Source organism: Gracilinanus agilis, chromosome 4, assembly GCF_016433145.1.
Source record: "Gracilinanus agilis isolate LMUSP501 chromosome 4, AgileGrace, whole genome shotgun sequence".
Taxonomy (NCBI): domain Eukaryota; kingdom Metazoa; phylum Chordata; class Mammalia; order Didelphimorphia; family Didelphidae; genus Gracilinanus; species Gracilinanus agilis.
Window position 1 is genome coordinate 240,322,734 of NC_058133.1, and position 12,678 is coordinate 240,335,411.

General features: G+C 36.4%; 1 protein-coding gene across 1 annotated transcript in view; it reads left to right on the plus strand.

Annotated features, from left to right (window-relative positions):
• The window catches only part of DNAH9 (dynein axonemal heavy chain 9), an 858,849-nt gene that overhangs the window by 649,657 nt on the left and 196,514 nt on the right, over positions 1–12,678 (plus strand). Inside the window, exons 53-54 of the mRNA XM_044675179.1 lie at positions 1,841–1,963; positions 3,699–3,903. Of these exons, the coding sequence (XP_044531114.1) occupies positions 1,841–1,963; positions 3,699–3,903 (328 nt within the window). The remainder of the gene's footprint in view (positions 1–1,840; positions 1,964–3,698; positions 3,904–12,678) is intronic.

Below are 12,678 nucleotides of genomic sequence, written 5' to 3' on the forward strand. Positions count from 1 at the left end.
AAATCAAAACAACTCTGAGGTATCACCTCACACCTAGCAGATTGGCTAAAATGAAAGAAGGGGAGAGTAATGAATGCTGGAGGGGATGTGGCAAAATTGGGACATTAATGCATTGCTGGTGGAGCTGTGAACTGATCCAGCCATTCTGGCTGGCAATTTGGAATCATGCTCAAAGGGCTATAAAAGAATGCCTGCCCTTTGATCCAGCCATACCATTGCTGGGTTTGTACCCCAAAGAGATCATAGATAAACAGACTTGTATGAAAATATTTATAGCTGCGCTTTTTGTGGTGGCAAAGAACTGGAAAAGGAGGGTATGTCCTTCAATTGGGGAATGGCTGAACAAACTGTGGTATATGCAGGTGATGGAATACTATTGTGCTAAAAGGAATAACAAACTGGAGAAGTTCCAGGCGAACTGGAGAGACCTCCAGGAACTGATGCAGAGCAAAAGGAGCAGAGCCAGAAGAACATTGTACACAGAGACTGATATACTGTGGTAAAATCGAATGTAATGGGCTTCTGTACCAGCAACAATGCAATGACCCAGGACAGCTCTGAGGTATTTATGGTAAAGATGCTACCCACATTCAGAGGAAGGACTGCAGGAGAAGAAACATATAAGAAAAGCAACTGCTTGAACGTATGGGTCGGGGTGGACATGATTGGGGATGTGGACTCGAAATTACCACACCAATGCAACCACCAACAATTTGGAAATAGGTCTTGATCAAGGACACATGACAAAACCAGTGGAAATGTGCGTCTGCCATGGGTGGGGGCAGAGCGGGGGGGTGAAGGGTAAAGTAGGAGCACGAATCATGTAACCATGTTAAAAATGATTATTAATAAATGTTAAAAAAAAAAAAAAGAAAGGAGTTGAGAATCTAGCCAGACATCTTCCTCATTAAATGTCTAGTGAAAGGGTCCTGAGGATTTGAATGATACTAAAGATGGCAGCTTACAAGACCATGAACATTCTAAGGACCTGTTATCTAAGACTCTCATCCAGGGAGTACAGGACTTGGTGCCTAAAGTTTTGGTCTGGGACTATGTACATGTTACATCCTACCTGCTCCTCAGTAGAATGCAAGCTTCTTAAGAGAAGTGAATTTTATTTTTCTCTTTGTATCACCAATTCCTAATACAATGACTTGAACGTAAGTATTTATCGAATGTTTTTTTTTATTTGATGTGATTCAAATTGAATTAAATTTGTATACTATTATGTCACTTGGGCTTTTATAAAAATAAAACACTTTATAGCTAACCTTTGATTATTTACATTTGCCCCTCCCCAAATTGTCAAGATATGCTAAAGATGAAATTTTAATGAAATATAAACATCTCTTTAGAAACTAAACACTTTTTACTACTAAGCTTGCCACTCTTATTTAACATTGTTGTGTCCGATATTGCTATGTCCAATATAACTTGCACTTTTTCACAGCTTTTGTTTGCTCTGCTCACTTCAGCTAGACCAGAGCTTCAGTTCTTTAACTATGTGTCTATATCTTACCAGAAATTAGGTCTTAAAAGCCTTCCTCAATTTTCTTGGCAGTAATGGTTATGAATATTATGAAAAGGGTCAAGGACAACTTGGAAATTTTAGTGATCAGCCAGAGTAGGGCAGTAGGTTGATGCCTAATTTACTGTATTCTGCCTCCCTCCAATACTAAGCAGTTTCCTTTCCTGACGTAATGTGAGCACATTCCCATAAAACTATGCCTCGTACTTTAAGACTTAGGGTTCAGTATTGTCTTGTTTAAGTGACTTTGGGTGTACAGATCCTTCTTTGGACCCTACTATGCATTTAGACTGTATACTTTTGATCCCTTAGATACCTTGATATCATAGAACATGCCCTAGCAGATGGTGATGTAGTGCTGATTGAAAACATGGGAGAGACAGTGGACCCTGTTCTAGGACCCTTGTTTGGAAGAGAAGTAATTAAAAAAGGAAGGTAAGTGCCATAGGTATTGTTGACCCTTTGTAAAAAAGAATACAGTGTTGTTCATAAAAGAATGATGTTCTTGTCCTCCTAAAGTAAGTTCTCTTCTCAACTCATGGTACTTGAAATTCTTCTGCTCATATTACTATTGGTAATATATACTGCTCATATAGTTTTATTATGAAGCAATAGTGATAAAAGAGCATAGGGAAGATGTAGTTTTGCTTTAGTAGTAGACAAGACCCTCCAAAGTATCTAAATTCCACCACCACTCCCCCCCCACCACCAACATGTAGATTATTTGTGGCTTCAAAAGTAATCTGCCATCAACTGTGATAGACTTAGCTACTCTCAATTATACAATGTTCCAGAACAATTGTTGGAGTTGGAATGGAGATTTTTCACTTAAGTTTATTTGGGATTTTGTTTCAAGATTTTGGTTTCATGTAATTGTTTTCTTACAAAAATGAATATGGAAATATATTTTATGTGATAATAAATGTATAATCCAAATCAAATTGATTGCCAGCTCCAGAAAGGGGGAGACAACTTGGAACATATACCTTCAGAAAACTTATGTGGAAATTTATTACATGTAATTTGTAAAAATAAAATATCTTTATAAATTTTAAAAAGCAAAACGATCTGCCAACATGCATACTTTATCCAGTTCTTTCTCTTAGAATAAAGATCTTACCTTGTATCACTTTGTTTACTTATCTATTGGTTTGTGCCCTGTTGATCCAGCCTAATTAATAATGAATGTGAGACAGAATCCAGAGAGGATTTCCTTCTTTATTAGGCCGCTTAATATCCAGCTGTGACAACCGTAGTCATAATGATATGGCACCTTCATACTCCCACATTGATCTGTTTGAGTACATCACTTGAGACATTTGCTCATAAAAGTCAAGAACTGCAGCATTTTTATACTTTTGACTTCAAGACCATAAAATAATTTCTCTATACCAAATATGTATTTCCTCATCTCTCACCTCAATACAATCTCCAGTTACATTCCCCAGGACCTAACCATTTGGTGAACCTTCTATTATTTGATATTGTCAGGTCTGGTTTCCTTTTAGGCTTTGATCATCACACATTTACCATCCCTATAGACATGTACAAACACACACACACAGATGCTATTTACAGTAACCATACCTTTCTTCAATCTGTAGAAGTTTTTAGTTCTATCTATTCTTTCTCTGGCTTAAGGATTATTAATCTTTTTAGTTCCTGATGCTACCAGTTGTTCTAAAAATATCCCAAAGCAAACAGGGAAGAAGAAATAGTAGAAAGAAATCAAAGAGAAGAAAAGAGAAAGAATGCATAGAAGATAGATACATTTGGCAAGGAATGGTAGTTGCCACTAATAGTTGTCTTGATACCATTCCAAGACTCCATGCCACTGCTATAAAGTACCTAGATTATATATTATTGATTCCTTGGGATGATTTGTTAGACTCTCTACTGGAGAAACATAAAATTTAGAATGGTCTTGCTGCACATCAACAGGGTATGAAAGTCCTGTGCCATTTCTCAAATATTTAATACTATGTCCATGAATGACAGAAACACTGTATCTTTGTCCTCCATTACTGACTTTAGAGAGCATGAGGATATCAAAGTTTGACTCCAGCATGCCAGAGTGGCATCAGAAAGTACTAAGATGACACTTGGCAGCACCAAAATCCCAAACTGGGTCAAAAGTCATATCCACTCATGTAAGCCATTTATGTTCCAGGTTCATTAAAATTGGAGACAAAAAATGTGAACATAATCCCAGATTCCGCCTCATTCTTCACACTAAGCTTGCCAATCCTCACTATCAGCCTGAGCTCCAAGCCCAGGCAACACTTATCAACTTCACTGTGACTAGAGATGGCTTAGAGGATCAGCTTCTGGCAGCAGTGGTCAGCATGGAGAGGCCAGACTTAGAAGAATTGAGAGTAAGTAGGTCATGGTTGGGGTTTCATTTTGGGAAGATAAAGCAGGTATTTTTGGCCTGAGGAGTCTGGAGTATAGAAAATATTAATTGTCCTAGCTATATTGCTGTCAGCAAAATGAGACTGCTATCATTTCAATGAAAAGGTTAACAGGGATCTGTCACAGAAATGACCAGATTTACCAGGCTTGGGAAAAATTCCAATCTGAAATAACTATCTATTTCAGTAATAAACTGGAAAGATTAGCCTTTGCAAAAGCTTGAGAAGCCAAAATGACAGAGTATTTGTATTAGTATTAGTAATAGCTAAACTATGCCCTAAACCTCCTCCAGAAAACTCTAGAAAACACACTAGATTAAGTTCTAATCAGGAAAACCAGGAAAAGAATCATGGGGAATCATTTTTCCAGCCCTGGTCAGAAAAGGAATTCTGACATAAAGCCCTGTGGACAATTAAGAAGGAGACTGAGCTGGGGCATACTTCCCAAGAGCATTCCAGTTCATAGGGACTGAAAAAGGACCCAGGCTGTATCCAAGGGAAAGGAGAGGACCCAAACCCAGTTAAGGAGGAGACTCCCAACCCTATGTCCTATAGGAACAGGTGCCAATTGGAAACCCTTCACTAAAAAGTTCCAGGTAAAAGAGGAGGAGTATTTAGCAATAGCATTCTCAAATGAGGAGTCATGGGCCCTAGGCTGAATACTATTAAAAACAAATGCAGGGGGCAGCTGGGTAGCTCAGTGGATTGAGAGCCAGGCCTAGAGACGGGAGGTCCTAGGTTCAAATCTGACCTCAGACACTTCCTAGCTGTGTGACCCTGGGCAAGTAACTTGACCCCCATTGCCCACCCTTACCACTCTTCTGCCTTGGAGCCAATACACAGTATTGACTCCAAGACGGAAGGTAAGGATTTAAAAAAATGCAAAAGCAAATAATAGCTGTATGGATGGGATTCCAGTAGTAGAGCAGGGTCTGATCTAAACTCTGACCCAATATAAAGCCTAACAGGGAGTAGTTAGAACAGGAATCCCTGAGTTGCTCCTGAGATAAGTACTCCACAGTACTCCACAGAAAGCAGCAGAGGGGCCTAAGAGGACAAATACAGCAGAATTCTTTTTGCTCGTTTGCTCTTTCTTCTAGCCTACTTATGGACTTTGTTGGACTTTGGTTAGGTTTGGACCCCATGCACTTTTTTCAGTGAATATCTTGGTTGACATTTTGTCCTCTTGGGTAATATTTTAGTGACAGGGATGCTCAAAACACAAACTCAGAAGAAAAGAACTAAAAACCATCCAAAACAAAACCTCAAAGGAAAACACAGTTTGTCCAAAAGTACAGTCAGAATTCTTGTAGGATAAGAAGCAAGGTTTTTTAAAGAGAGCTAAAAATGATTTTAAAAGCCAAATGAGTAGTAAGAAAATGAGGAAAGAAATAAGCTATGGAAGAAAAATGTTACAAAAGAAAAATTTGGGGAAAAATAACAACTTATAAGAAAAGGTACAAAATGTCATTGAAGAGGGAAAACATTAAAAATTTAGAGTTGGACAAATAGAATTTAATGACTTCTTGAAACAAGATATATTAAAACAATATCCAAAGAATTTTTTTTCATTAAACCCTTATCTTCCTTCTTGGAGTCAATACTGTTTATTGGATCCAAGGCAGAAGAGTGGTAAGGGTAGGCAATGAGGCTCAAGTGACTTGCCCAGGGTCACACAGCTGGGAAGTGTCTGAGGCCAGATTTGAACCTAGGACCTCCTGTCTCTAGGCCTGGTTTTCAATCCACTGAGCTACCCAGTTGCCCCCCCCCCACTGAGCTACCCAACTGTCCCCCATCCAAAGAATTTTTAAAAAGCACGACATAGTATTATAAGTAAATAAGAGAAACATAGAATAGTTTACCTGAAAAATCTATAGAGAAGGGAAGAATTTATGACCAAATAGATAGAGAACAAGATTTAAAACAAATAATTTTGATTGTATTAAATTAAAAAGCATTTGTACAAACAAAACCGGTTACCAAGATTAGAAGGGAAACAACAAACTAGGCAAAAAAATTTAAAACAAAATTTCTCTTATAAAGGTCTCATTTCTCAAATATATAAAGAACTAAGTCAAATTTGTAAGAATCCAAGTCATTATTCAATTGATAAAAGGTCAATAGGCCATTTTCAGATGAAGGAGTCATATGATAAATAATCATATGAAAAAATGTTCTAAATCCCTCTTGATTAGAGAAATTCAAATTAAAATAACTGTGAATTAAAACAACCTCACACCTATCAGATTGGCCAATATGGTAGTGAAGGAAAATAATAAATGTTGGAGAGAATGTGACAAAGTTGGGACACTAATGAATTGCTGCTGGAGTTGGGAATTGATCTAGTCATTATGAGGGCAATTTGGAATTATGTCCAAATGGCAATAAAAGAATTCATACTTTTTGATTTATCAATACCTGTATCACAGAGATAAAAAAATGGGAAAGGACTTGTTTGTACAAAAATGAATTATATTCTACTTTTTCTGGTGGCAAAGTATTGGAAAATAAAAGGATGTCCCTTAATTGAGGAATGTCTGAACAAATGCACATGATGGTGATGTAATTCTATTGTGCTATAAGGAATGATGAACACTTTGATTTCAGAAAAAAATGGAAAGACCTACATGAACTGATGTCTCGAGATCTTTTTATCATATCAGATAATCTGATAAGGACAGTTTAGTTGATAAGGAAATAATGGTACACAGGAGTTGTCTTTTAGTTCATGCTTCCAGCTCTGCCTCCATGAGCGTGGAGTTTATTATATATATATATATATACATATATATACATATATATATGTATATATATATATATATTTCAAGACTCATTTTACACAAAATAACCCCCCCAAACTTCACAGATGCGCAGAAGTTACAAATTATGTCATATCAAAACTCAAAAAGTCTCATTGATTTCAGAATAGACCAAGGCCAAGGCTGAATTTTGACTGGGTTCTTATCAGAAAGCCAAGTCGGGGAATATTTTTCTCAAGGTTGAATTGCCCCTGCTTTTGGCCTTGGCTATACCAGGCAGCTGTATTCCTGGCCAAAGGGGAACAGTGTTAACCCTTTTAATTTCTGGTTAGCTAGAAACTTAAAACTTTACAAAAAGGCTACAAAACTTTTCAACAAGAAATCAAAAGGGGTCAAAAGAGGAGTCTCAGATTTTTATCTATTCTCTTATTGGCTTCTCACACTGATGCAAACTGAAATAAGCAGAACCAGGAGAACATTGTACACAGTAATAGCAATATTGTGGAATGATGAACTGTTATAGATAGCAATAAAGTGATCTCAGCAATACAATTATCCAGGACAATTATAAGGAAAGAACTGTTGGAATATAAATTCAGATGAAAGCATGTGATTTATCATTTGTTTATTTGGGTATATGATATGGAGTTTTGGTTTTATAAGATTATTTGCTAACAAAAATGAATAATATGGAAATATGTTTTGCCTGATAGCATATGTATAACCCAGATTGAATTGTTTGTCAACTCCAGCAGGGGGAAGGGAAGAGGAAAAGGAGACAACAGGAAGCACATATTCTGAAGTTATACTTGAGAAAAATTATGTGGAAACTTGTAATTACAACAAAATAAATAAACTTGAAAATAATAATAATAAAAAGCAAAAAACATCACATTAAAAAACTAGCCTCAAAAACAGATCAAGGAGAGATAATATAAGAATCACTGGATTGAAGGCAGCTGGGTAGCTTAGTAGATTGAGAGCCAATCCTAGAGACAAAAAGTCCTAGGTTCAAATCTGGCAGTTGTGTGACCTGGGCAAGTCACTTAACCCCATTGCCTAACTCTTATCACTCTTCCACCTTGGAACCAATACACAGTAATGATTCTAAGACAGAAGATAAGGGTTTAAAAAAAAAAGAATCACTAGATTATGACCAAAAACAGAAACTAGACAACATATTTTGAGAAATCACTAAAGAAAAGTCCCCATGTCTCTTAGAATTAGAGAAGTAAAAGTAGAAATAAAATTCACTTGGAAGAAATCCCAAAATTAATAATCTCAAAATATAGCCAAAATCCATAGCTTTCAGGTCAAATAAAGAATACTTCAAAATTTTGCAGCCATTACCTTAAAGAAACATATAGCTCAGAATATAAAATTTGGGAAGCAAAAGTAAAAATTTTAAATTTTAAATTAAATGAAAATGATGAATAAAATGAAAACAAATTGTATAAAAGTTGGTTTACAACCAAGAATATCTAACCAAGCAAAACTTAATATAATTTTATTGGAGGTGGAAGGGAATCAACTTTTAATTAAATAAAGAATTTCTAAGCATCCCTGATTAGGAGGACAGAGCTATGTAAAAATTATGAATACAAATGTAGGAATCAAGTGAAACATAAAAAGATAAACACGAGTAAGCAAACATAAGGGATTAAGACAAGATAAACTGTTTACATTCAGTTATGGCTAGATGATACATATATAACCTCAGAATTTTATCATCATCAGGGGGGATCTACAAGGAGTCTTATCAGAGAATTTTGAACTGTTTCTATGTTTTGATTATCTTAAAAATAAACTGATGGGAATATTAATGCAGTATGAAAAGAGCAGAAAGAAGAAGAAAACTATCTCAGTTGTCATGCCCAAATAGAAATTTTTACATATAAGCGTGAAAAAGTGTGTTGGAGGTAGACTAGACAAAACTTTATTATCACTCTCAACTGAATTGGTCAAAAGAAGGAAGAATATTTATAAATTTGGATACAGAAACACATTTTCATTCAATGAAGGGAGAAAAGTGAAAGATATAACAAGATAGAAGTTAGATTAAAAAGGGGACTAGGCAGTTTAAGATGGCAGCAGAGTAAAAAGCAGCTGCTTGACCTCTCCTAACCGAAGAACATAGGACTCCTCAAGGGGACATAAAAACAAATCCAGAGGAATGAAGAGACCCCACAACAGTGCGCTGCATTGAAGGTACATGGAATTGGGGCATTTCCACGCTATAAAGGGGTGAAACAGCTCTCACGAGAGCACAAGCTGAGGAATCCCCACCCCCACCCCACACACCACCTACAGGGCCAAGGCCAGCGCACAAGAGTTAAAGCAGGTTTGGGGCACCCATTAAGTCATTGGTAGCTCCAGGGCCTATTCCTGAGAGCAGCAAGAATTAGGACCCCAAGAGGCTAAAGAACACATGGACTTTGAACACAGACCTTGAGCTCAGGTGTGGATGAAGGCATTGACTTAGGTGCGGACAAGGATCTTGAGCTAAGGCTTGGACCTCTAGTGCGGACCCTGAGCAGGCGGGAGCACAAATGTGGAAGCAGCTCCCTGAGACTGTTGAAGGAGCCTTGGGAAGAGGGGCAGACAGGGGAACTACCAGAAAGCTTGACCCCGAGAACAACAAGACCTGTGAGCCTAGAGAGCACAGACAGACCCTAAGTATGAGGAGAAAGCGGAGAAGGCGCAAGGCTAACAACAATGGCAAGCCAAAATTGGGAACCACAGAAGAGAAAGATCATCAAAAAGAAATCTTTAACACTCGACAACTTTTACACAGAGAAAATCCAGACAACAGAGCAAACAGCAGAGGAGAACAAACAAGTAATCATATCCAAACCTTCCCAAAATAATGAAAACTGGTCACAAGCTATTGAAGAGTGCAAATCTGAGATGATGAGAAAGATGGAAGAGATCTGGCAAGAAAATAACCATTTAAAAGGCAGAATTTTGCAATTAGAAAGTGAGGCTCAAAAATCAAATGAACTGATAAGCAAATTGAACACCAGAAAAGACCAGATTGAAAAGGAAAACCAAAAGATTGTAACAGAAAACCAGTCCGTAAAGGCTAGAATTGAGCAATTAGAACCTAATGATCTCTCAAGACAGCAAGAACAAATAAAACAAAGTTAAAAGACTGATAAAATAGAAGGAAACATGAAATATCTCAATGAGAAAGTGACAGACCAACAAAACAGGTCTGGAAGAGAAAATCTGAGAATCATTGGTCTTCCTGAAAAAGCAGAAATTAATAGAAATTTGGACTCCATATTAAAAGAAATTATTCAGCAAAATATCCCTGAAGTTCTACAACAAGAGGGCAATATAGACATTGAAAGGATCCATAGATCACCCTCTACACTAGACCCAGAAAAGACACCCCCCCAGGAATATAAAAGCCAAACTCAAGAGCTTCCAAGTAAAAGAAAAAAATCTTACAAGAAACCAGAAAGAGAAAATTCAAATATCAAGGAGAACCAATCAGGATCACACATTATCTGGCAGATTCCACACTAAAAGACCTCAAGGCTTGGAATATGATATTCAGAAAGGCAAGAGACCTGGGTCTTCAACCACGGATCACCTATCCATCCAAACTAACTATATACTTCCAGGGGAAAGTTTGGGCATTCAATAAGATAGAAGATTTCCAAGTATTTGCACAGAGAAAGACCAGGACTAAATGGAAAGTTCAATATCCAACCACAAAAATTAAGAGAAACATGAAAAGGTAAATAAGAAATAGAGGGGAAAGAGAGAAAACTCATATTTTTAAATTTTCCACTTTAAGAGCTTCAATAAGATCTAATTATCTGTATTCCTATATGGAGAAATGCTATGTATAATTCTCTGTAGTGAACTCTATTCACTATCATAGTAACCAGAAGAATAATACATAGGGAGAGGCTGGAATACTAAATGGTCTAAGATCATATGGGGGTAGAAAAGAGGGGGGTGAATAGTAGGGGACACCCAGAGAAACTTGAATGAATAAGAAAAATAGGATATTCTATTACACACAAAGAGGGCATGAGAAAGGGAAGGGATGAATCCTATTAGAAGAAGGAAAGGAAGAGAGCATTAAGAGGTAATATTTAAATGTTATTCTCAGTGTAATTAACCCTGAGAGGGAAGAGTAGCTATATTATCCATTGGGATATGAAACTCTACCTAACTCTACTGAGAAAGCCAGAAGGGATAAGCCAAGGAGAACAGAGGAGTGGGGGGATCAAAAAAGGGAGAGGAGAAGAAGGGGGAGGGAATTCATTAGGCCTTTAAAAATAAAAAGAGGGGAATAATAAGGAAGGGGGTAGAAGGGGAAGTTAATCAACGGAGGGGATAAAAGATACCGGCTTAGAGCAAACCACTGGTTTAAAAGGAAAGAGTGTAAGAAGAAGGGATAGAACTAGCAGAGAATACGAAAATGTCAGTGAATGCACAACTGATAATTATAACTGTGAATGTGAATGGGATCAACTCGCTCATAAAACGGAAGCAAATAGCAGAGTAGATTAGAAACCAAAATCTGTTGTCGACAAGAAATGCATACAAGGCAGGTGCACACACAAGTTTAAGGTCAAGGGCTTGAGCAAAATCTTTTGGGCATCAAATTAGAAAAAGAAGACAGAAGTGGTGATTATGATTTCTGACAAAGCCAAAGTAAAAATAGATATGATTGAAAAAGACAGGGAAGGTCATTACATCCTGATTAAAGGCAGTATAGACAATGAGGAAATAACAGTACTCAATATGTATGCACCAAGTGGCATAGAATCCAAATTCATAAAGGAGAAGCTGGCAGAGCTCAAGAAGGAAATAGATAGTAAAACCATACTAGTGAGAGATCTAAATATTCCTCTTTCAGATCTAGATAAATCAAACCAAAAAATAAATGAAAAAGAGGTAAGAGAGGTAAATGAAGTCCTAGAAAAATTAGATTTAATTGATATGTGGAGAAAAATGAATAGGGACAAAAAGAAATACACCTTCTTTTCAACTTCACATGGTACATTCACAAAGATTCACCTTGTAATAGGGCATAGAAACATTGTAAACAAATGCAAAAGAGCAGAAATAATAAATGTAACCTTCTCAGATCATAATGCAATAAAAATAATAATTAGTAAGGGCTCCTGGACAGGCAAATCAAAAACTAATTGGAAATTAAATAATATGATTCTCCAAAACCAATTAGTCAAAGAAGAAATCATAGAAACAATCAACAATTTCATTGAAGAGAATGACAATGATGAGACATCCTAACAAACTCTGTGGGATGCAGCCAAGGCAGTACTCAGGGGGAATTTTATATCCTTGAGTGCACATATTAACAAATGAAGAAGGGCAGAGATTAATGAATTGGGCATGCAACTCAAAAAATTAGAAAGCAAGCAAATTAAAAATCCCCAGAAGAAAACTAAATTAGAAATACTAAAAATCAAGGGAGAAATTAATAAAATCGAAAGTAAAATAACTATTGAATTAATAAATATGATGAAAAGCTGGTATTTTGAAAAAACAGATGAAATTGACAAAGTACTAGTCAATCTAATAAAAAAAAAAGGAAAGAAGAAAACCAAATTGATAGTATCAAAGATGAAAAGGGAGACCTCACCTCTAATGAAGGGGAAATTAAGGCAGTCATTAAAAACTATTTTGCCCAATTATATGGCAATAAATATAACAATCTAGGAGATATAGATGAATATTTACAAAAATATAAATTGCCTAGATTAACAGCAGAAGAAATAGAATACCTAAATAATCCCATATCAGAAAAAGAAATTGAACAAGCCATCAAAGAACTCCCTAAGAAAAAATCGCCAGGGCCTGATGGATTCACAAGTGAATTCTATCAGACATTCAAAGAGCAACTAATCCCAATACTATACAAATTATTTGATAGGATAAGCAAAGAAGGAGTTCTACAAAATTCCTTTTATGACACAAATATGGTACTGATTCC